This window comes from Pipra filicauda, unplaced genomic scaffold (assembly GCF_003945595.2).
Source record: "Pipra filicauda isolate LSUMZ 115617 unplaced genomic scaffold, ASM394559v2 scaffold8_size5757611_pilon, whole genome shotgun sequence".
NCBI classification, from domain to species: Eukaryota; Metazoa; Chordata; class Aves; order Passeriformes; family Pipridae; genus Pipra; species Pipra filicauda.
The window spans coordinates 2,236,975-2,262,702 of record NW_024105087.1 but is presented as its reverse complement, the minus strand read 5'-3'; the positions used below and the strand labels follow the sequence as shown (position 1 = coordinate 2,262,702).

The 25,728-nt window shown below is 36.3% G+C and overlaps 1 protein-coding gene across 1 annotated transcript in view; it reads right to left on the bottom strand.

Moving 5' to 3' along the window:
• Window positions 1-4,649: 4,649 nt before the first annotated feature.
• The window catches only part of IQCM (IQ motif containing M), a 52,564-nt gene continuing 31,485 nt past the window's right edge, over window positions 4,650-25,728 (bottom strand). The window contains 1 exon segment of the mRNA XM_039391003.1: window positions 4,650-4,840. Coding sequence (XP_039246937.1) covers window positions 4,650-4,840 — 191 coding nt within the window.

Genomic DNA, 25,728 nt, shown 5'->3' with positions numbered 1-25,728 from the left:
ATTTTATTTCTAATATGTTCCCAAAATCATATGAAAATAGGACTAGAAGAGATGTGACATCTTCCTTTGCCCTTCTTCTAAAGAAATTTCAGACACTACTGTTCAGTTTTTGTGAAAAAAAAAATCTTGCTTTCTGAGCAGTCAAGCTGTCATTTCCAATATTTTTAAAGGACTTTGAGACTGAATTTTACTTCAGAATCTTTTGATATCCAACACAGCTCAGGAAGCTAAAGTGTACTCCAACGTGAAATGCCACACTGTAAAAGAGCCCTAACTCTCACCTGAAGTGAGGCGCTAAGATGCCGCTGCATTATCTACATCTTCTACAAGTACAGTATCTACATCTTCTGTGTTGTTGTGCAGCTTTTCTGTCCTCCTGCATCCCTGAAATCATTTAGAAAACAAAGACTTTTCTGTAGAGAGCTTGAGCTTTCGTTTGTGGGTCCAAATGCTGCATTCCAATATGCTTTTTAGGGACAGCTTTATAATACCCCAAACTATAGAAAGCTATACTGCCAGGCTACGACAGAGGAAGAAGCAGCTTTACAAAAAGGAAAGACCATAAACATACAGTAGACATTGCTAGCCTAGCCCACTGGGCATATATTGTTGGTCACAGCATGGATCTGAGGCTGCGGGGTATATTTACAGCATGGGGTGTGCAGAGCTACACAAACAATCGTGAGAACAGTATATTTTTTTCTTATATGAAATGCATTGAAAATTGACCCTGTTGGGATGTAAATGGGGAACTGGATTGTTGTGGAAATTCTACTGGTTTGTATGCTTTTTAAGTGTTGAATTTTCAAGTGATCAAAAGTGTCTTTGAGTCGCAACAGTCAAAGATGGCAAAGACCACATATTGCTCTAATTCTGGTCTTCATGACATCTTGCAGAGATTAATGCTTGAAAAATATTATTAGAACTTTTTATTCCTTTATCCCAAACTGACACCATATGAAAAGCTTGCCATGATAGCTCTACAATATCTTTTTTTTATTATTATTTTTGAAGCTATACCATGTAAATTAAACTGGGAAAATCACATCAAAGCTAAAAGAAAGAACTAACATGCACTACATGGAGACATTTAAACACCTGTCATATCCTCTCCTCCTCAGGTAGTAGAATAATCACTCTACCTCTTGAAATGTGAATGCTTCAGCCTTTTATTTTACATTGCTTCCTCTCTGCTTCTTTCTTTCCCCAGGGAATTTTTAACCCCCTGTTTACAAAGCTTCTTCTCACATGCAAGACCTTACTATATTACAGCTCCTGTAACTGGTAGGGCACAAGACTTTCAGGGCCTTCTCATCACAGTTTAGTCTAGCAACCAAAGGAAAGGTTGATGGATTTGTGTCTGTTCTAAATATCACCAGGAAACCATCCCTGGCAGAGACTCTTTACACCTGTGAGACAGAGAGGCTCTGGTACTAACAGTGTGTTTCTAAATTAGTTTCTCAATGAAAGATTTGTCTCCAAAAATCTTTTATAACCATTTGAATTAGCCACACTTAACCCATGGCTGTACTATCAATATTGGTAATTTCAAGGTACATATGTATTTCCAGCAAGCACAATAACATTAAATTTTTTTGTGGTGTTGCTTCTTTATTGCAGTAAAACATTGGAAAAAAGTCTTATTTTACAGTCAAAAAACCCCCAAACCTGTATGTGGGTTCCCATAGAGAAACAAGACTTCCATAATAGATAAAGTATAAAAATTGTGTCCTTCCTTTAACTATCAAGAGGAAATATTGTACCACAAGACTAATAAGGAAAAGTTGACTCTATGTCATCATTGATAGAGCTGGACAGCTTAGCATTTACTTTAAGTTGCTTACATGGTAAAATAAAAGTATTGATCATTCACCCATGCCATTATTTAAATAAGGAAACCATGCCTTCTTTCACCTAAAAGTATTTCAGGAAAGGGAATTTGAAATACTGTCCCATTCTCAAATATTGAAACTGAGATATATGGAAAGTTGAAATGCTTGCAAAACTTGCCACAGTGACAAAATCCAATGTGAATTAAACCTTGATGTCCTGACTCTCTAATCGGTAAAGCAATCTGAATAAAAGAGCTGGCAAATAAATTTAGTAGGAAGATGCATTTTCATATAGTCATTTTTGCCAAGGGGAAATTAATCTTATCTTTCTTTTCCAGTTAAAAAATACAGCGAAGATTACTCATCCTTAAAAGAGGTGTTAGCAGAGTACTTACTGGTAATGTAGGAACAATAATACTTGATATATATGTACGGAAGTGTTATGAAAACACACTGTGAAAATACTATTTTTTTCAAAAATTTTAAAAGCTTAATTCCTACTCATTTAAGCACATGTACAATTCTTATTAGAAAAATAAGAAAAAATCCATGATTTACATACGTGGTGTGAATATATGGCTCTAGGAACTTCCACTTGTGAGTTAAATACAGTCACAGCTGAAGGATCTCAGGTTAGATCTTTATCAAATAGTGAGAGCCCTGCCTACAGAGGAGTTGGTAGGTGGGTGTTCACTGTTTCAGAGTTACCCACTGAAAGCTCAATGTATCTCAGAAGCCACAGAAATAGGCACAGCAAGTAAAAAAGGGGTGTATGAATCTTGTGGTGTTTATGAGTATTAACGGTGGACCACACAATAAATTTCCAGGGCTATGCAGAGCTAAATGCTTATTGGAAGAGGAGACTTTGAGCTACAGAGAGACCTCCATCAATAGACTAATCTCTTTTCAAGGCAACTACTGCATTGCTCTTGTCAACCAGTTTAATATCTGCTGTAACTCAAGAAAATGCAACACTCTGGTCAACTGCACAAAAAAGCTCAAAAGCCTCCAGAGCCAGATCTTACCATATGCATCATAATCTCATTTGAAGATCTGTTCTTGTCTCCTCCACTATTTTTGTCAGTGTTACAATCAAAATCTGACAGACCAATATTCTATCAAAGATCCAAATAAGCATTTTAAATGCAAAGTCATTATCTGGAATATTGACCAGCATGAGGTGAGCAGCTAAATACTTGGTCTTGGTAGACTTCAATAATCTCACAAAAATGGCACCTGTCTACAAGTCTTATATACCAGCCTTACTGCATTAAAATCAATGAATTTATGACTGCTTCCAGTAGACGGGGATCTGCCCCAAAGAAAATATAATTCAACATATCATGGTACTGGTTCAAGCATAGTTAAAGACAGTGCTAATGGTACATCAAAAACAGGGGAAAGCTTTTTTATATTTGCCTTAAAAGTACCTTTTATGTTGCAGGAAAAAAAAATTCTTTGACATTTCATTTTCAATCAGAGGCAGGCTTACAGCTGCTAGAGTCATGAATTATTACCTAGGAAAAAATAGTAATGAAAAATTAGTTTTAAAACAGATCTGGCACCTTGAAGTTCAAGTGAGATAGAAAGTTATTTTTTGAATAGTAATTCCTTCAGCACTGCAGCTGTCACGAGGACACTTGCAAAAAGTGATGGGAGAAGGAGTAGGTCTTGTTAATGTACCAAGGATGAGCATAACTCTCTTAATTTCAGTCCAGGTCTCTTTTCATCTGAATGCAGAACAAGAACACTAAACGTCTGGACCAGGGATGGCTCCCACTCTCCTTTGCCACTTATTCCTTCTTTCCACCAAACTTCTGACTTACATATTCATTTGAAAAAATAACGCATGCTTGTAGAGATGGGCGTTCCTCTTTCGGTGTCCTTAAATTTCACATTTTTGTGCAACCTACAGAGTGCTGTCTTTGGGCTAATCCTAAAAATAAGTTTAGAGCATAAATGAACTGCAGGAAAATCCCATGAAGGTGTGGGAGTAACTGACAAGATTTTGTCTTGAATTTCTCAAATACAGCTTGGCTGCTATTACCTGGCAAAGTAAGGGGGAAGTGTATAAGTGTAAACCATGGACCATTTTCCATACAGACTTTATTCTGCTGTTTTATCTGACTCCAAACTTCTTGTCAGGAAAAATATTTTTATTCTGACATTAAGAACTAAAGCCTTCTACACGTCATAGTTTTGTGGAGGTTCTTGATTTATTTGTTTCCCTTTATTTTGACCTCCCTCCTGCTTACACAAACCCTTACTGCAGCCTTCATACATTTCTTAGTGGAATGATTCCCTGAGACAAGCTAAGTGTATCAGCTTAGACTTCACAGAAGCTCTCAATGATAGCACAACCCGAAGAGGTATCTTTCTCTCCTCTACCCTTTCCACCCCCCCCACTTCAGCATACACACTGGATTCTTTCTACACATCCAGACGTAAATGTGGAGTCACTCTGCCCATGATCCTGACCAAAAAAGTGCCAGAAAAACATATCTGCTCCTGAATTTGAACCTTCAAAGAGATTACAACCAAACATGCCCTGCTTAATATTAACTCACATAGAAAAAGTACTACAGGTTAAGAGTGATGCTCAGTAGCTGAACTGGTAGGGTTTGTGTTGGAAGCTAAGGATTTTATCTCACCCTATGGGGAGCCAGTAGGTAAACTAACTCAGTTTTGGAAAGTGTACATCAGTTCTTCAGCAGCAAGGACAGTGATACCAAATTTGTTTGTGGAGATGTATATAGCATATACACAAGTTCAAATAGATGATGTGGAAGGTACAAAAACTTTATGCCCTTCATTAAATTAATATCCTTCTGAGGAGTTGAAAATTTTACTTAATATCTTGGATCCATCTTTTTCATCCATGAAATGATGCACCCATGGTAGCAGCACTGTAATCAGGTTCTTAAGCTTTGCAGCAAGAAAAGGAAATAATGTGAAAGCCATTTCAAATGCTCGATGCTTTTTGATGCTTCTTACAGCAGCAGTTGAAGCTGAAAAAGGAGGGGAAAAAAGTGTATAATGACCAATATCTTTCCTCTGATATACATATAAATGTGACTGACATTCACAGTAATAACCTGCACAGATTGCTTTACTTTTATTACTTAAGTGAAACACATCAGGATGGAACTGGGAGCTTCAGCAAGTTAAAAGGTTGAGATGTATGTAGGCTCATAAACTGTGGAGCTTCTGGATGTGATTAAAAACAGTACAAGGTGTCTGGATTGGAGAGATTTAATTGATTACTGTTCTAATACTTTAGCTAGTTCAATATGCAGATGACACTCTCTGAAATAATACAACCCAATCTTTTCTGAGTAGAGTCCAGTGATAAGCATGACTAAAATTTTCAAAGGCATTCAGAACTTAATGGGAGATGAATGTGTAATTATTCTTCAGACCCTTTGAAAATCTCAGTCTTGATACTTACTACTTATTGATCACAAACTGTAACACACCTGATGTTAGACCATTAAATTACTTGGTTAGATGAAATATTTCAGAAGCCTATTCACAGAAGCCTATTCAAAAACAAACAAACAAAAAACCACAAAAAAAAAAAACAAACCTCCCAACAACAACAATGAAAACAAAACAAAACAAAACGAAAACCCAAAAAAAAACCAATCGAACAAAAACCAAACAAAAAACAAACAAAAAAAAAAATCACAAAAAAAAAGAAAAACAAAAACAGAAAGAGTTAAAATTTCTAGTAAGAAACCCTTATCCCTACACTTTATACACTGCTCACTTCCTTGGAAACAACAGCCTTCTTCCTGACCACAGGAACAATTATAGCAAAATAGATTTCTGGATATGACCTTTTTGTAGCAACAACTGTAATAACCTCTCAGGTAGCATGTCAGGGGTGAGAGGGGAGACAGTTCTCCCTTCTGATTAACATCCAACTGCAATACAAATCTGGGACACTGAAACTGGTGCTCCGGGTAAGAACACTTGATGCACCCATCAGAAAAGGGAAAGGAACCTAATACCCTATAGGATTGCATTGCTAGTGGTGTGGGTCTTTAACTGAACCTTCATCTGGAGGCAAAAGGATCTATATGACACAAGAAATAAATTTCAAGGCCAATTCAGCACTGAACTTCCAATATTTTGTTGTTACAGTTCAATAAAATCACTTTGTGCTACACTCATTTCTGTATAAAATAAAGTGAATGTCATACTTTTTTGTCATATCATTTTTATTTAACAGGTTTTTTTTTTCTATATCCATTAGTTAAAAAAGTTATAACAGGGTAAATCATTTATCAAAATGAAAAATGCTGTACTCCTTGAGCAAGGAAAGGGAGTCTAAATAGAATGTCCCTGCTCTTAAATTAATGGAACCATCTCACATTTAATATTTTCTCTTAAGTAGTTATGTAAGCACTCCAAGATCATTAATGAAGAAGTACAGAATCACAATTTACAGCTGAAGGGCAAAACTGCTTAAAAGCATTTCAAAATCTTGTCATGGCGTGATATAGTCTAGGAAAATAAATGTAAGGATCATTGATCTCCGATATTATAATTAAATGTACATAACACACGACAAGGAGAAAGGACAACAAAGTTCATTAAAACTTGACTTCAAAATGAAGATGCAGGACTAATCAAGCAGATGTAATAGGGAAGGGTCAGGTTTATAACCAAGGAGCACTTTCATGCTAACAATAAGAATTTTCAAAATAGATTTTTTGGTCACTATTCCAATTTTAACTACTAGTTATTATTTATATAAATAATTAAAGTTATTATTAATAAAGACAATTCATTTGTGTGCAACAACCCCAAATGTACCCTTTGGCAGTTCAGCTGGTGGGTAGTGTTATGTTACATTTTTGTCCCTTAGAATCATTGCAGCAGTTCAGTTGTCCTTCGTAAATGCAGCTCTCACTTTGCCATCCAGACACTAATACACACATTCCTAGCTTTCTTTCTAAATAATCCATCAGAACAGATTTACCCAGACTTTCTTAAGTAATGCAATAACTGATCTTTTAATATACAATACATTTATTGCAACCAAAGAAAATTCACAGAATTCAGATGGAATATATCCCAGAGTGTTAATGGAACTTGCAGAAATAGTGTTGGAGTAACTGGCTATTATTCTTCAGAACTAATGGAGAAAAGCAAAGGTCCCAGAGCTGGGAAATGACAAACCATATTACTTACTTTGAAGAGAAAAACATATAAAACAGGCAACCTACCAGAGGAATTACAGAACAGAGACTTCAAATTTGAATTGCCAAGTTAGCTAGCAAAGCAGTCAGTTTGCAACCTGCTACAAAGTCATGCTGAAACATGGTGATAAACAATGGAAATAAGAATTGGCAAAGACAAAGCATGTCTACAATATAAATATTATTGAACATAGGTCTCGTGCTTAGTGTTACTGTACCACTCAACACCTTAAGACACTTCCACATATGCCAGCTAGTACAATAGTGACCCTTTACCAGACCACAGGAGCAACAATCTGCAAGACCAATTCCTCATTTCTCTGCACCACTTGCACAGAAAACTTTATTTTGTTAATGTCCCTTTATACCATTCAAATATTTTACAACATTAGATCACCTTGCATTTGTCAAAAACCAGGCTTTAAATTGCATGCTGAGTACACTAAAAAGACTCACAATGTAAAACAGAAGACGGAACGTGGATCCATCACACTCATGTGGGAATATTCCTATTGGGGGTTTAGGTTTGCAACAGTAACAAAAACAGTCTAAGAACCAATTGTCAGGTTTTGATTCATTGTGGTTTAGGAAGGGCATTTCCCTGACAGTTAGAAGAAGCTTCTCGTGTTGAAAATCAAACAATAAAAATAGATTCCTCTTTGTTCCCACAGGACAGGGGAACTGGAAACCAGTAAGCACAGAAACACAGAAACAGAACAGCCAGGTTTATCAGGAAACACACACATACACAAAAAATCCCTGTTCAATTTAGTCCTTAAGTACTTGGATAAATAATGAGTTCATCTGTTCCAGAATACATCAAAAAGTTTCACAAAATAAATAATTTTACCCATCTTAACAAACATATGTATTTATATATCTTTCAAAAAATTAAAAGTTGAACTCTCTTAATTTTTAAATCCCCTTCTTTTTGTGAACACACATGGCACTTTATCAACAATCAAACAAACCATTTTACTTGTGCTTCTTCATTACATAACCTCTTTTCTGACATATCATATCTTTCTGTATTTGCTACATTTAAATTCTGTGTGTAGGTCCTCAGTCTGGACTAGGGACTCAGAACCCAACTCTTGCCGTGTCGATATGTACAGTGGAAAAATTCTTATGGGGACTACCTTTTGCAGACTGATGGAAGAAAAAAAATTCTTGTCCTTCTTAAAAGCAAGTGAGGGAGATAATTCCAGGCATAAGCAATATCACAAACCAGAATGGACACAGATTATCTATTAAAGCTGTTAAAAAGTACAAATTCAGGCAGGAACAGCTACGCTGCTGCTAACTTAACATCTTGTAGCCCGTTCCACAAGCAACGAGCGTTGCCCTTGCAAAAACTAGAGCATTTGCTCTGTAATTCTATGGAATATAAATGTTTTCTACTACTGGAATTCTGTATCACCTGGCTATAAAAGTCACAGCAGCATGTTTTACTTACATTATTTCTTACCACTATTCAGAAACTTTTTAGTCACTATAATTCATTTTGAAAGCTTCACTTCTGTTAGCTATACTATATTCAATGGGAATATCTAAAAAGTACAGAGATGTGTATACTTATAACTGATTTTAATACAATAATAATAATATAGTTCTTTTTAATATAACACAAAATAATAGTCTAGAATGGTTAGAGCTGATCAGAAAGACCAATAATATAACAAACATAAGAATGCATGCTTGGTTTGGTTACCACCATTGCTGCATCTGTTTTGAAAGCCATATAGTTATGTTGGTAAAAGATTATCAACTTTTTCTTGATTTTTTTACTTTAATAATTATTCTCATCCTAGATTTTAATTTTTCTTAAAATATTATGCCCTTATTATTAGAAAACACAGATTTTCTTCTGAATATTTGTCTGTATTTTCTGAACTATGATTCCAACCAAATATAAGGTACTGCCCTTTTTCCCTAATACTTGCACTTATTCTGTGTGTTATTTGCTTCAGAGGCAAGTAAGTAATCCACATCTGGCACCTCACACCACATGCCACTTTGCATTAAATTCGTAAAGAGAAGGAAAATATTGAATCAGAAAGACCTATTAAAAAGAAATGTAAACAGGAATGTGAGAGAGATCCAAGCTAATTAGAATAATATGCAAGAAAAACTGATGCAGGTTAGGCTGGAATCTCAAAAGTGCAATTTCTTAATGGCGTACCCTGGGATTTTATTTTGCTGTCCTCCGTTTCTTTTTCCTTCAGTTTTTCAAGTCAAAATGTAAACAATTTGTGGAACCAAACAAAATCCTCAGTTATTTTTAAATTACTCCTAAATGTTCCTCTATGAGGCAAAAATCAGACCTCTAAAAGCTTTTACTTCGAAGTGGAATAGCATAGTACAACTTCTGGCACTTCCTCATCCACTGGGCAAAGCAGAAGCAGGAGTAATGACACTAAAACAACCCTGAATCCCACATATTGGTGCCTTCTGTAAGTACTTATAAATATATTCAGAGGATGAAGGCCTCACAAAAGAAAATAATTTCCTGACAGTATTGGAACAGAAATCTAAGGAAATCACAGAATTTGCCAAGTCCAGACCAGATCTCCAGAGAGGAAGAGATACCAAGAATATAGTAAAAAAAAAAAAAAGGCAGCGAGTACAGATTTCATTCCAAAAATGTGTATTTTTTTCTTATGAAAATTACCCTTTAGATCTTGAATCATGCTTAAAGTTTAGATTATGTGTGAAATGCCATGCACAACTCAAATGCATTTTCATATTTCATGCAATGAGATAGTTGGAACAGATATACAATACTCCTCTAAATGGATTGTGCTTCTGAAACTCTATTAGAATAAACTTTACATTTATTTTCATCAACGTGGCAGACTTGTCTCATTAACCAGATTCATATTTGTTTTCCAGAAGATTTCAATTGAAACTATTTGGTAGCCAACTCTGAAAAAAGAAAAAGTGTATTAATCACTGCCCTAATGTAGATATATGAGAGCCTGGGGTGCCATAAAACTTGTATTCCCTCTGGTTTGGGAAAACTCTATTAATAACAGGTGGCAGAGCTGTAAGTTAGATATATGTATTTTCCCCAAACAACTGTCAACAAAAACTTTATAGAATATTACGTATAGAACTGTGTTCTGATATCAATACTAAGGTTCTGAAGTCAAGAACTACTCAAGCATTAGAATTCCTTTCAGATGTGCATTACAGTACAGTCACAATCCACACGAGTCCTATCTCCTTTGCTGCACCAAACTGATGGTGTTCACCTTATGAGTCGTTAGTTTGGGTTTTTTTCTCTATTTTCAGTGTTATACTTGGTTACCATACAGTACTCATGCTCTGAGCTGAAGAAGGAATTAGGAATTTCCTCATGAGCTTCTTCATGGGACTCATCACGAGAGTATCAGATGTTCAGAGACATTAGAAAATTTACCTTTGCAACAGCCTCAGGGAGGAATAGGTTTTATTATGGTCATTTTGCTGCTCAGGAGCTAAGGCACTGAGGATCAGATTTTTCACAGTTAAATAGGTACCCAAAAATGCATGAAGCAGTGTGATAGTTTTCCCAAAAAGTGCTAAAGTCCTTCATTTCCAGCACAAGAGTGCTTTTGAAGTTTCTTCTATGAGACTATGCCCATCACCAGCCATGCAAATAAATACATTTTAAAATCTGACCAAAAAGATTAAGGATGAGGGCTTCAGTGAATTGTGGGTTCCAACTCTCAGACATCTTGGATCTCATCTTCAGTGCGTTTGGCATTCTACTAATATTTTGTATGCCTGAAACACAAGCTTCAAGCTGCAGCAGAAATCAAAACATCAGTTGTACTCTGAATCCTCAGCATTTTTGCATATCAACCATCAAGATCCCAAGTCAGGCATCCAAAAATACTGAATACCTCTGCAAATACTTTTACATAAACGAACTATCAGCAAAAAGAAACTCTGTGGAGCTGCTGCGGGCAATTTTCAAATACTTTAACTGTGTAACCATTCTCTCTCTGCAATTCTCATCATCATGTGCTACATACCTTCTAGCTTCTGCAAAAAATGGAGGAGTCCTGGCTGCAATTTCTGAGTCTCTTGTACTGCATGAGGCAGCAATTCTCCACAAAGATTGCACAGCTGAAGACCACTACTCCACGTATATATGCAGAGGCCAATTTGTATATGTAATGCAGCTGATGTGCAAACTACAAATCACTTGACTTTGCGACTCCAGCAGGGTTCTTTTAATTCTTTGCAGACTTATTGGTGGGGGCTTTTTTTGTTAGTGTTTCAGATATTAGAAAGAATAAAGAGGAAAAAAAAAAAAGCGAGACTGTCCTCGTGATTTAATGCACTGACACTCCAGAGTTTTTAACAGGCAACGAGCCATTTGATGCCCTACATACATGCAGGTGATCTTGATCATAATTTCCATTATAAGAAGGCAGAATTCATGGTCTCACCTTTGGGTTAGATGTGCCCAAACCAAACTTCAGGGTTCCAGAGTCCTCAGAATAAAACTGTGACTTCAAGTCAATTTATTTCACTTATAAATATGAAGTAAATTTTGCTCTCTATCTAAACAGATAGCCTTAAGATAACTAAACATTTATTTTTGTTATTACTTTATTTTTCTTGACATATATGAGTTATCCTGAAATAAGGTTGTATTTGTAGTAGTAATATAAAGTTAGGAGAACAATCTCCACACGTGGAATCCAATCCAAAATCCAGGACTTGCAACAATTTCTTAATTTATTTTTGTCTAATCTTGTATAAATGAGCTGAAATATTCCACCATACAAATTCTCATATTACATTAGAGATGAGCTGGATTTTTACAATTATATAAGTGGTAATCATGCAGTGTACTTCTACTAGATTTTGTAATTATTACATCAAATTAAGTTTTATCATATACTAGGACCTCGAAATTTGAAGGACATATGAGGACATTTTTGTTCCTGTAAAAGTAATAGCTTATCACATTCATTGCAGACATAGATGTACAGAAAAAATAATAAACAAGGAGTCAAAATTGAAAGCAATAGAGAGTTCTGAATACTCTAATAAATTTGCAGTGCACTGGAAGGATACTTCAATTGTTGGCTAACACAGAGACAGAGAGTAATCATAAGCATATCTTCAACACTGAAATATGTGTAAGGACAATAAAACTATATATATTCTTTTGTTCAACATCTTTGATGGAGAACTATCATTTAGAAATAATATATAATAGCTCTATAATGTATAATATATAATTATGTAAATAATTAGTATAATCTTGAGATGAGATGAGGGCTATTAGTGGCAGTGGATACTTTGAACCTTGCACATTTAGTCAAAAAGACCAATGACATCCAATCAAAGTTCTTTAAAATGAATTGCAACAAACAATGGCAGCACAGCTGCTATTAGAATTATAATTGAGTTTAGGAGGGAAACAGCAGCTGAATGCAAGGCAGATAATTAAGGAGCAAGCTTTTGTTAACACTATCAGTAGGGTCATGATTCTGCAGACTGTGAACTTATTATGGCTGAACAAACTAGTCTCTTTTTATAACTGAGGTGTATTTCTTCTTTTTATACCAATAGAGTATATGCTGTCTACTAGGTAACTGATGACTTATTTATTTAAAGCTATCCATTTAGAGAATGATAAGCATTTACAGAATCTAAGATTACCATGGAAACGTTATTCTTAAACGCTGAGGATTATGGGAACAATTGGTTATACAATTGGATGGCTAAATAACAAGTCTCTGAGAATGACAAAGACTGTAGCTACAAAATTACATTAAGTAATTTCTCTCTTTCAGGCTAATATACATTTTATGGTAACCCAGCACTGAAAGGGAAGCAATTTACCTTCCATGGGTAAACAGTGAAAAGAAAACATTTAAAAACATTTATAGTATGCAGGCAAAAAAAAAAAAATATGGAAATGCAAGTTCTTGAGGTCCTAACACCTAACCCAGGTGCTAGGGAATTACAAAACCCAAGACTTGGAATTAGAGAAGTGACCTAAAATTTATATTTCTTATTGTCTGTTGACTAGTGTTGGAACAAAGGTTACCCACGTAGAAAAGACAAACAAACAAGAATCACCAAAGAATTCAGTCACTTCGAGCTTAGAACCACAATCAGGCAATGCGAGATGCTTGACCATTCATAACCACAAGTCAAGGTTCAAGAAATAGAAAGAAGGTCATTAAAATATCAACAACATTACATGCTCTTAGCAATATCAGGGTTATAATATCATCTTTTCATAAAAACTGCTAGTCTTTAAACAAACTGAAGAGTATGTCTACCAAAGATGTTATCATTACCATTGTACTAGTAACCCCTTTAACTCGTGAGGCACAGACTCAGGATCTTTGGATTAAGACAATCCTGCTGACAACATAGGTCATTTCACTGGCAAATCTAAATTTGTTAGGCACAAATGAGTAATCCTACTTTGGAATTTCATTGACCTCAATGTGTAAATAAAGCAAGCAGAATGTGTCTGACTGGCAGCAAGCCATTACTCTGCTATGCGCAATAAAAACACTAATATGTCAAAGGGATTTTAAAAATATGCCTTGATATTTCAACCTGCTGGAAATTCTGGTTTTGACCCTGCAACCTCCTGGAATAATAGAACAAAAAAGTTTTAAAAAATATTTTAACACTACTAAACACTTGCCTGTAGCAAAGTCATTTGCAGATTTCTTGTTCCTGGTTCTGGACCTTCTAAGATCTTGTTTCACCTCACTGTGGAAAGAGTAAGCAAAAGCTAGTCCTGATTTGAAACTATTTTTATCTCTGTTTCTTCAGGAAATCCATTCCCAGCCTCAATATAGAGAAGCTTAATTTGGTCATTATTACAATGGAACTCAAATGTGCCTCAGTAAAACACAGCAATGGTAACATTTCTGCCCAGTTCCTTTTAAGGGAATCTGGAAAAGAACAGGTACCAGCCACGAATAAAAACATGCTCGTCTGCTCATCTGCATAGCATGTTGTGATCTATTTACTTGCAGATTAGCTCTCATCATATGTCAGCAGAAATCTGAAGCACCTTTCAAATTTCATAAAAAGTACTGTCGATAATTTACTAAAACTTTCCTAATCCTCTCTTCACATTTGTAGTGGGAGTAAATGCACAGATATATACCTAGAAACATAAGAGATAGAGCCAAATGGAGGTGAAACAAACCTGTAGGTTTTCTAAAGCATATTATAATGGTAACTAGTCAAGCCAACATCTGTCAAGAGTTATGACTGAAGAATCTGAGTATTTCCCAACTTTCACTCTATTTACAAAGGAAATTTTAGAGGAAAATTTGACTACTGTCACCCATGCCCTAAATGTATCTAGCAGATTTGGTATCCTGCATAATTAAAAACCCTGACTTGTAGTAGCCAATGAATAGTTTCAGGATTACTATGGATAAGGACGACCTTCCTGAAAAGATTCTAAAACTAAAACAAACTTGGAGTCCTGAACTTTCCTGTTGTAGGTAAATTCTGGACCACTCTTTTGAAATGGATAGTTTCTCTATCTTTTTAAAAGTGCTGTATATCACAGATTAAAAGATGCCTGAATTTGAAATTTTAGGAATTCCATATCTAAGAAGTATAAGGAATTGTGGAAATAATTAATGGGCTAACATTTATTTTCTGAACAGTTCAAAGAATTGGTGTGATTGAGATGTGAATGAGGTAATGGGGTATAAAATGCAAAGTTAACGTTTTTCTAAAGGCCATTAATAAATATATTTTTTAGCACCTTCTTACTGGAAAACCTGGAAGCTTTCTTCAAGATGATCAGATTTCATCAAGGCAACAGCACTGTCCCTGTAAAGCAAGGCCTGTTTTCCTAATCAGCCTCTACAGTAACCATTTCACAGTTAGCCACTTCAAGGACTTGGAGCCTAACAGAAAATCAACATTACCTCCTTTTAGCAAGAATTTTTTTCTACTGAATTAAAATCAAAGCGTGTTGCTATGATTGTATATGTTGTTATGAGCACCACTGAAGACGGTGATGCAGAGCTGAGAACAAGCTGGAGTTGCACCATTTTCCAACATAATTAGATACTGCTCTAACACAAGGCTGATATATTTGAATCCTTGAACATACAGAGCCCCCTAAGAGAAGTATGCTGCTCACCAATCAATGAAATTAGCAAGTTTTGAACATCTTTAGAATTTCTTTCTCTCCAATTGGATATGGCTTTTACAGTTCTTCAGTTATAATAATGATTTCAAATATTTTGCGTGAGTCTCACCGTTGGGATGTCTACCAGAAGCAATAAACTGCTCTAACCAAATCCTCTTCACTCCTGTCACAATTTCCTAGTACTTTCTCCATAATACCATCATAAAACAGCAGAGCCTTCAAACAGACATGTCCAAAATTCTCCTGCTGAAATACCTTCTACTTTTACATGATAGCCTGATTCAAAGCACAAATGTTTCCTGTTTACACTGAGTACAGTTATGATAACGGAAATTCAGCATTTCAATAAGAAAGTAGCTTTCAAAAGAATAAACAGGAGTGCTTTTTCCCCCTATGTAAAAGAGAAAAATAATCAGTCTTGCTAACTAAATAAGCTTGTAAAATTTAATCTGATATAGTAGAAGCATTTGCAGCAGCTAGTGGACTTCTTGGTGGAGGCCAAAGTGTCTGGAAACAGAATCAGCATATTGGCAGGTTCTACCTAACAGCTCACTGCCTTCCTCAACTGGTCTGATGTCCCATCAAGGATAGGTGAATATCACTTGTGTCATTGACTTTTTTTTTTTAAAATTCCTCTCTTCAATCAAGAATGCATGTTTGGTTCTCTCATTCTTGCAGGGACATTAAGAGGCAATGGAAGACAGTTACAGCAGTGGAAAATTCTGGAGATTCAGTTTTCTTCCTGTCTTTTGTTTTCCACTTTCTTTTTTTGAGAACTTTGAGGGGCCATGATTGAAAGTTCTGTAGTATTTTGGATAATATATATATGGAGGATACCTACTTTCTTGCACAACTGCAATGGGTGTCATGACAGACATGCATTATCTATTGGCATCTCGACAGTGGATGGTCAAGGCACCAGCAGCATTTCACTTGAACAGATATCAGTGAAAAAAGAATTTGGTCTTCATGCTTTCATTACTATGAAATAATGTAATAATGTAGGAGGGATAAAAACCAAGCCTGATTTCCTTTGTCGTTGTGGAAATAAAAAATAGATTTTCTGGTAATCAGAAGTTGCTTCAAAATAACTGACGTGTGGCTAAACATGGAAGCCTTCTTAATAGAATAGAATAGAATAGACTAGAATAGACTAGACTAGACTAGAATAGAATAGAATAGAATAGAATAGAATAGAATAGAATAGAATAGAATAGAATCGATTGGGTTGGAAAAGACCTCCGAGATCATCGAGTCCAACCCTTGGTCCAAATCCAGTCCATTTACTAGATCATGGCACTCAGTGCCACGTCCAATCTGCGTTTAAAAATCTCCAGGGATGATGAATCCACCACCTCTCTGGGCAGCCCATTCCAATGCCTGATTACTCTCTCTGTAAAGAATTTTCTCCTGATATCCAACTTAAATTTCCCCTGGCAGAGCTTAAGCCCGTGCCCCCTTGTCCTATTGCTGAGTGCCTGAGAGAAGAGACCAACCCCCACCTGGCTAGAACTTCCCTTCAGGTAGTTATAGACGGTGATGAGGTCACCTCTGAGCCTCCTCTTCTCCAGGCTAAAATGCAATCTAACAAGATGATTTTTCAGCTGAAACCCAAGTTTACTCCTCCCTTTACTCCTAAACAGCAATTTAATGAGAGCTTGCTTTCCATAGTGATGTAACTGCAACTCCACTAAGTGGTTAAGAGCAAAGCCTGGAAGTTGAATGTCCCTGATCATCACGCCTCACTGCCAGTGAGCCCTCAATGGATGTGGTGCTCTGCAAAGCCCATTCAGAAGAGAATGACTTCTGTGTGGAAGGCTTACAGTACACAATACAAACCTACCAGAGTAATGAGATGTAGTACAGCACAATAATATTTGTCACTTATATATCAGTTTATTATTTTAAAACACCTTATGAATATTAATCAAGCAACCTCTTCAATATCCCAAGAGGTAGGATAACACCTACTGTTAGCAATATTGTGTTGTGTGATCTATAGCTCCACATATAATTCATAATTTAATAAGATTTACTAATGACCTTGAATTCTATTCAGATTTTCCTTCTATCTTCAGCTGCATGAAACTGAAGCCCAGAAACTCAAATATATTTAGGCATGCTACTTCCATTGATAGCAGCATAGGTGAGGCAGATGACCTCTGAGAATCTGAAGTGAAATACTTTCATGACATGCATTAAAGGACGGGACAAGCATTGTGTTTCCCTTTTTCTTTTTCTCTGTCTTCTTTCCCAATGGGAAAATTATGTGGCAGTTTTCAAAATTATTTTTCATTTATTTATTTTATGTCTGCTGTGCTTCACATGTTTGATATTGAGGCAAGGTTAATGACATGCAGCTTGCATTTGGAATTGAAAGTGGAGATGTTTAAGGTTGTTCCTAGATCCTGTGGGTATATGGTAGATATTGCCAGAATATACAAGAGATTAAATGATGCTTATCAAAAATCAATGTATACTAATTTTTACTATCTGTGCAAATTTTATGGGTTCACAACAGTAGAGGTAATGCCTGCATTTTGTATATACTAGCTACCCAAACTCAAGGTCAAATCCTAAATTACTTCTTGAGGCAAAACTCTCAGGGAGTTGATTAATGTTTTGGCTGTAGTAGCACGTTAGGTTTCACCTTATGCAATGATTATATATGAGCCATCACTGAAGTCTTGTATGGAATCAAGGATGCTTGATTGATTCATTTAATGTCTGTAAGATGTTTCTATTTAAAAGTACTTCTAAAAACTCTAGCTGTAATTAAAGGTAGGACAATGGCTGCCCCTCCCCATAGAGAAGCATAAGATGCATTGGATCAGTTAAAAAGAGACTTCAAATGCATTCACCACATTTTGTGACAGATCTGTAAACTAGATATGTGCTAAAAAGAGATATGAGACAAAAAATGTTAACACAGGTAAAACATCTGATTAGGCCACAGGGGAACTACAGTCAGAATTTGTTTCTATTGATGATTTCTTTGTGACTGTTGGTAAATCCCTAATTTGTCCATGCCTCTATGTTCTGGTAGTAAAATAGACATAAAACCTCATCTTTTGTCAAGGAATTATGGTTAAATTCAACAGTGTCTGTGAGGCATTCAAAAGCTTCTAGCATGTAGGGGTGGTCAAATAAGATTTTCCTTGACATTTTTTCCCCTCTCATGGCTGAGAACTAGGCTACATCATCCAGGCAATTTGTTTATGTCTGGAGGCTCTCAGAAGGCTTGATCTACAATGTGAGTGTGGCTGAGTATAGTGCATATCTCAGATATGAAGCATATTGACCAAGGAAGTCATTGCAATTGAAGAAAGAATTAACTGCTCTGTTGGAGGGCTTCATAAACTCGTTTGTTATTACTGTTACTCCACAGAGCCCCAGCTGTCCAGCACAATCTCCTTCTGACTGTATGGTCTGCTGGGAGCTCAAAAACTCTTCTACTGAATGATGAGTCTTTTTGGGTTTGGGTTTTTTTTTTTTGGTTCTGGGGGGTTTTTTTCCCATATAATAGTGCACTTAAAAAAACATGTTGGGAGCTGTTGTACATTTATTTACCATAGTGGGTTAATCTCATCTGGGGAGGTATAGAAATCCAATCATGAGTGCTACAGTATGTACGCTAATTGCCAGGATAAAACCAAATGAATAATTACTTAACTTCAGAATGAGGCCTGAGGGAATTTTTCTTTAATAAAGGTTTAATTCACCAGTGATAATGAATGCAATCTCACATACTACTGAACAACACCATTAGCATAATGGCTAAAATACAAAAACTATAATTAGAACAAAACAGAAATGTTAATTACAGCCACAAAGGTACCAAAGAAAAAAGGGAGTTTTCCTTTACTTGTCAAATGGGTTCCTGCCTGTGTAGCTTTAGTAATCCTTGTGAATGGGTCATCAATTCTGCTCGAGTGACTGACAGGCAGAAATTAAAAACTGAGGCTTTCTTTGCCTTTTGATTCCAAAGGGGACTGGAATTCACAAAGGAGAATTAAACAGTTAATAGTACAGGTGAGGACAGTAAAGACTGTACCTCTAATCATAAAGCTTAAAAATTAGGCTCCCATGCATCTGAATCCCACAATTTCTTTTCACACAAAGGCAGCCCCATCGTGTCAGCTCAGGAATATTAGATCTCTTCCAGGTTTATTTACTACCCCCAGGCATATTTGCTGCACACAGCACCGGGTAGCTGGACAAGGAAACGTGGGAGCCTCTTGGCTAGGCAGCTGCTGAGAAGTTTACTGATAACAAGCAGCTTCATTTCCGGCACTAACAACAACAACCAAAGCTCTCTGTACATGAAAATTTGAACAAACTCTTGTATCTCGCTTAAATGAAACCTGTGAGATGTCCTCATGGAAGAGCATTCTTTTGTGCCATTTCTGGTGTGCATTTTCTCTAATCTCAATGCTACCCAAATATTAAATTTGCAGATTCAAGAACTCAGAAGTTATAAAATATGAGAAATAATGTTGCATTTTTCTCCCTTACAGGACTTAGGGTATAAAATGGACATTAACTGAATGGGGAGCTATTCAGTTTTTCTTTTTATCATCATCCTTCTGTGTTTGATTCCAGACCTTATTTAGCACACATCATCAAAACCCTGCACTGAATACAAAATTACCAATTTCTTCATAGGCTTTTTTGTGGTTTTCTCAGCTTTTTTTTTGGTGGCGCTCTCAGCTCTCACTATAATTAATCTATCCTCCCAACACCTCTAAGAAATCATATAATTGAAGCACAGAGAGATGAAGGCCACTTTGCTAAACATTCACTGAATTGGGTGCCTGCTTTGATACAACTAAGTTGTAATTCATGCAGCAGTGCACACATTTAAAATACAGCCCCTATCAATTTCTGCTTTGTACGTGATCTTTCAGCATGTCCATAAACAGAAAATATTTGTAAAAGAGTCTGTGAAAACTCATACGGAAGACATCTGCCAATGATCCCATTAGAACATGGTGGTGAAAGTAGGAGAGAAACTCAGTGGCATTTGGCCACCTGAACCCCTTCACCCTAACAGTTCTGCACCTTGTGTGACAATCCCTTCAACAAATGAACAGACAATCAAAAAGGGTGAGAAAGAAGAAAGAAAAATAATAATAATCTGAGAAATCATATAAATTTTTGTTACTGTGCTTTCTAATTGCCTTCCACGTTGGAGAACCAGGAGGCAGATGTTGGTGGGAATGATGCTTTTACTGTTCACCTAACACTGCTGCCTTAAATATTTATACCTGAACCCAATCACAGTTCTAGCAGGGAATAAACCTGCCTTATGATGAATGCAGTCAGTGGCTGTTTGGTGAGCCTGGGCTGACATGTAGCTATGAATATGGCACTTTCACTGAGATGTCCAGGAGAGGGTTTAGTAAAAGTTCACTGTGCAGTAACAGCAGTGATGAAAGCACTGATGCTAAAGCATTGGCTAAACCACCTCAGGGGGAGGAGACTCAAAATCCATCTGTTTGAATAGATCTCTCACCACCTGGCTATACAGGATATGATAGCTTTCCTGTTTAAGCTGGACAATCTCAGCAAAAAAAGTATTCAAGTTTCATTAGATGAAACTGGAAAATAACAAAATCCCAGAACTATGATATGACTCTCTAATGTTGTAAACAGGATGCTCCTATGAGTGGCAAGAAACCTGGATTATGTTTCTCTTCCTGTACTTTTCATGGTGGCTATTTAACAGGGAATGCATAGCAACAATTATTACAGTATGGACCAGAAACCCAATGCCTCTTCTTCCTAGTCCCTTTCTCCCCTAACTGCAACACTAGACTTCTGCTGACCCTAGATCTGTTTTTCTAGTCTAGTGATTCATGAAGTCCTTTCTGCCTAGCAGAACAAATTCTACAGGTCATACAATCCAACCCACCTAACCAGCCTCTATCGTAATTATGATATTAATCCAAGATGCTGAAAACACAGATTTGAATCTTTTAAGGTTAAGCTAAGCATTGGAATTTGAAATACCATGTTCCAGGAAAAAAAACCAAACAAATAAAAACCCCAAATGCAAAACAAAACCCCAAAATAAACAAACAAACTAAACCCCAAAACAACAACAACAAAAACACACAAAAAATAATCCCACAACCAAAACAAAGTATATTAACTTGATAAAAGGAAAAACTTATTGACTATGAAGGCTGTCAAGGAGGAGAAGAGTTGCAGTTTCCATTCCTGCAGTTTTTCAGGATCATACTGGATTAAATGCAAAGCAACCTGATGTGACCTCATAGTTCAGCCTTCATTTAGCAGGAGGTGAAACAAGAGACCTCCTGAGGTTCCTTCCAATCTGAGTTATTCTATTCTCTCACAGGAAAAGTGAATGGTGGTCTTCCTCATGAGTTACTCTGTGAAAAAATCAACAATTAAAAGCATATCTTATGAGGAATTCAGAACTACCTGCAGCAGACTAGGAACGCTTACCAGACAGGGTCCTTCACTCTTATCCATCTGTCTCATTCTTTCACAGTGTCTAGAGAAGCTATTTACAGGCAATTTCCATGCATAGTTCTTGAAATGGATTTCTGTTTTCTTCTTTTATCTCAGTAATTCTGTTTTTGAAGACATGTTAGCCTTACTAAACAATAAGAATATTTCTGTTTCAGCTGATTTTTATGCTTCAGAAATTACTAGTTTTTAATTTTGGGTAGAAATGACCTATTAGGCTAAACTGCCCACTCCATCAGAATCCTGAGCAACTTTAACAAATTTAAATTCACTCTGTTTAAATTATGATGCACAAAGCTAAACAATCTTCTCATATGAATTTGTCTTTCATGCAAAGTAAGGTTTTCTGGAAAAAAAATGCTGTAAAACTAACGAAAAAGAACAAAGGAACAGCTGTAAGTCAAGAGTTCTTATGCCAACACACTGTTCAGCTGGGTTCCACATTCATTTCCATCCCCCATATCATGCTGATTACAAACTTAGATGCAGTTCTAATGCTTTCATTTAATTCATTTTTTCCATATTTTAAATTCATTGTATTTAGCGAACATTCAGTTTGAAACATGCAATATCAAAAGAAACCCCCACAGGTGCAGGGAATTTGAATAATCAGGTCCACATGATCCCTGAACCTCAATCCACTAAAGTCTCCCTGGGACCATTTTAAATGTGCAAAGAAAACAAATGTCCAAATTACTCTAAACAATCGTGAGATAACAGATGAAATAAGGCAGATGATTAAAATATTGATACTTATATTACAGTAATGCCCCATAGAGAGAACAGCTCTATTGTGCCAGGCATAGTACAAGCACACAGGATGGTGCTCTGCCCAGGAGGGTTTACAGTTCAAACCTTGATTTCCCATCAACCTCCCTGTTATAACATCATGTCAGGAATAGTCAAAACCGAGTGTTGGAAAGAAACAGAAATATGAAACAACTATTCAGGTTGCCCAGTAAAACTGCAGCAGAGCTGGGCACAATTCCCAAACCTCTATAGTTCTGTTTCTGTGCCCTGCTTCCCAGACCTGACTGTAAACTAATCTGTTTGTATGTTCTTCTGCCATCCATGGCAGCCAAGCACTGGCTGGCTGCAACACATTTTCCAGCTTTGTAGGTGTTTCAGTTTTCCACAAACTACTAATTCATGTGTCAGAATTACTTTTGTTACTAGATTCTCCACAGTGCTTCTTAATTTTATAATGGTTCTTTTAATTTCTTTTTTTGCAAAACCACAAGTTTTCAAATTCACAGTTTGACCTACCATAACCTAAGGCATCTCAAAGATTAGGAGCAATCTTTAAGGTATCCCAAAGATTAGGAGCAAATGGGGATATGTAAAATGAACAATGTGATGCGCAATCTTTTAATAAATTCATCTTCTGCACTCAGATTGCGCAATTCATTTGATGTATTGTTGAAATACAGCCAATGGCTGAAAATAAAACAAAGAGCTGAAGGACGGCTTTCTCCTGAAAACTGGCATAGTCTGAAAAAATAAGTGTCATAAAGGAAAACTTGTGATCTGTTTGAAACCTTTAATTCTTTGGTATGTTGTAGGACATACATGCTAATGCACTGTTGAAGATACAGCAGTGGAAAATCAATAGCCAAACATCTGCAAGCATCCATACCTACATTACAAATCTGATTGACATATTGGGAGTAGAATATTCAAACAGTTTCTCTTGACAGTTTTATCAATGGGCCTTAAAGTGCTCACAGTTTCATATCTTTTATAACTGTACAGTTAAATATGATTATTTTCTATTACAGTAATTTTTATGTTATCTATTTACCTTCTAACTGAAAATTCCTCTCACTGAGATGGGTGGAAAAGAGAAAGACTTTGCCGCATGATAACAAATATGATCTTGATTACTCCAATGAATGAATTCGTTTACCGCAAGGACCGCTCTATTGAGGTGAAGAAATTTTATGCAACCTAATCTTTTGTTATCAGCTAAAGGCTTTACAAGCTAAAATACCAAGTAAAGGTCTATTGAAACCAAATTTGAACTAGAAGGCATCTGTATAATGCACATGTCCTTATTTGTATCCATATCGCAGGCAAAAAAATAGCAGAGATGAAGAAAAATATCTGATCATACACTGTGCTCCTTATTTATCAAGAGAGTTTCTTTAGATATGGTTAAACCACTGCTACCTGGTGTATTGTTGCAATATATCTAATGACTGAATACAGCACACACCCAGTTTGCCTGTAATGCAACTAATAACTCTCTCTTTTTTGCTGGTCAAGTAAGAACCCAAACAGCTAATTTCCTTACTCTCTATCCGTAAGCCAGGATATATGTATTGGTTTCTAGCCATGTCAGGCCATTGCCACTTGTATTTACTCAATATGCCAAAAAATTTCATTACACAGTACATTTTGTTGCAACTTCCTCTTAGACTTTTTGTTTGGGAATCAGGAGGGAGAGTTAGGATGGTAAGGATGTTTGGATCTGAATTATTTCATAAAAAGCAAGAAAAGAAAATTATGATTCCTCTCTATATTTACTCCATTACACAAGACATTCTCCTTGACTCGGTACTAAGCTCTTTTGAAAATCTGCCAGGTTCCTAAACATGGATTTAGAAGCCTAAATTTAGGCTCTTGAATCTGAATTGTATTTGCCTGCAAGGTACGCAATCTCAAATTCACCCTTAGTATCAGGGAGTGCAGTTTCTCTGGCTTCACTTTTGCTATCAGAAAATAAGTTTATTCAATCTTGAGAATGTACTTTACCACCTGTCAACACAAATTTTTGGTTAAGATGTTTTTATAATGAAGTGTTACCACCTTCCACTAGTTTCCAAGTGAGCCCGACTTTCTCTTGGAACAACCAAAAGCTTTACAATTAGCTGTTGTTGGTTCGGTTCTTTTCAGCGACGTATCTTGCATCTCTACTGATTGCTGGGCTTTGGAAAGAGACTAAACATGTATTTATTGACTAATCAAAAATACAGTAAAAGTAGAAAGACACAGCAATATTTAAAATCTAGCTGATTACCCTTTGGTGGCAGATGACTAACAGCTTACCTCAGCAAAGCAAAAATTGCTGCCAAAGGTTTCTTCATAGAAATAATCCTTATTTATTATCCAAGTTCACAGCTGTATACACTGCAGGCAGTAACTAAAAACACTTAAAAAGCACGATGCTAAAAAAACAAACCCCAAGCTTACGTGACCATGATGCTTATTAAAGGTCCAATTCTTTCTCATTAAAACCAACAGGAAGGGCTCTGTCAATGGTTTTAGTGGTAAAGGAAGTCATCTCACAGAAGATATTCAGACAAAGTCATAAAACTCCATTCTACTCATTAGCAGTAAATGTGTGATTTTCTCTGACATGAACAAGGAAGGTGCCAAACAACTCAAAAAATATCCTTTCTCAAAATAATAAGGCAACAATAAAAGCTGTTTTCTGCCCCCCAAGCATATGTGGACCCCCAGCTGTCTAAACTCTAGTATTTCTTTCAGAAAAAACGAGATTATACACAGCTGTTCTAATAGTTCTTTTGGGGCTAAATCAGCAATCTTTACGTGGAACAGTATTTTTATAAGATCTATTAAAAACTCACTTATTAATAATCACTATTAACTCTGGTAAAACGTATGGAATAAGACCAGATGAGTTCACTGAGCAATTCAACCACTTAACATTGTTTACTTGAAGGGAAGAGCACAGGGAAATAATCTACTTTTCCTCTCCGTGCACCCCATTTTCCCCTCTCATGGTTTTTATTGGTCCTTCCTGTGCTGCAGTCTTCAATGTTTTCATACAGTTTACAGGAGCCAAATACAAAACCAAGCAAGGTTAGGTGACAAAATACCAGCCAGTGATTTGAAACAGACTGAAATGAGGTAGAATTAAACAGATTCTATTCCTTTCTTCTTGTATCACTACTACAGAAAACAATTGCCTTTAAACAAAAAGTTTTGATCCTCATTTCCTGACACTGGATGCCTGTGGCCCTATCAGGACTGGAAAGAGGACTATGACACTGAAGATTCACCTGCCAGAGCCAGTAAAACA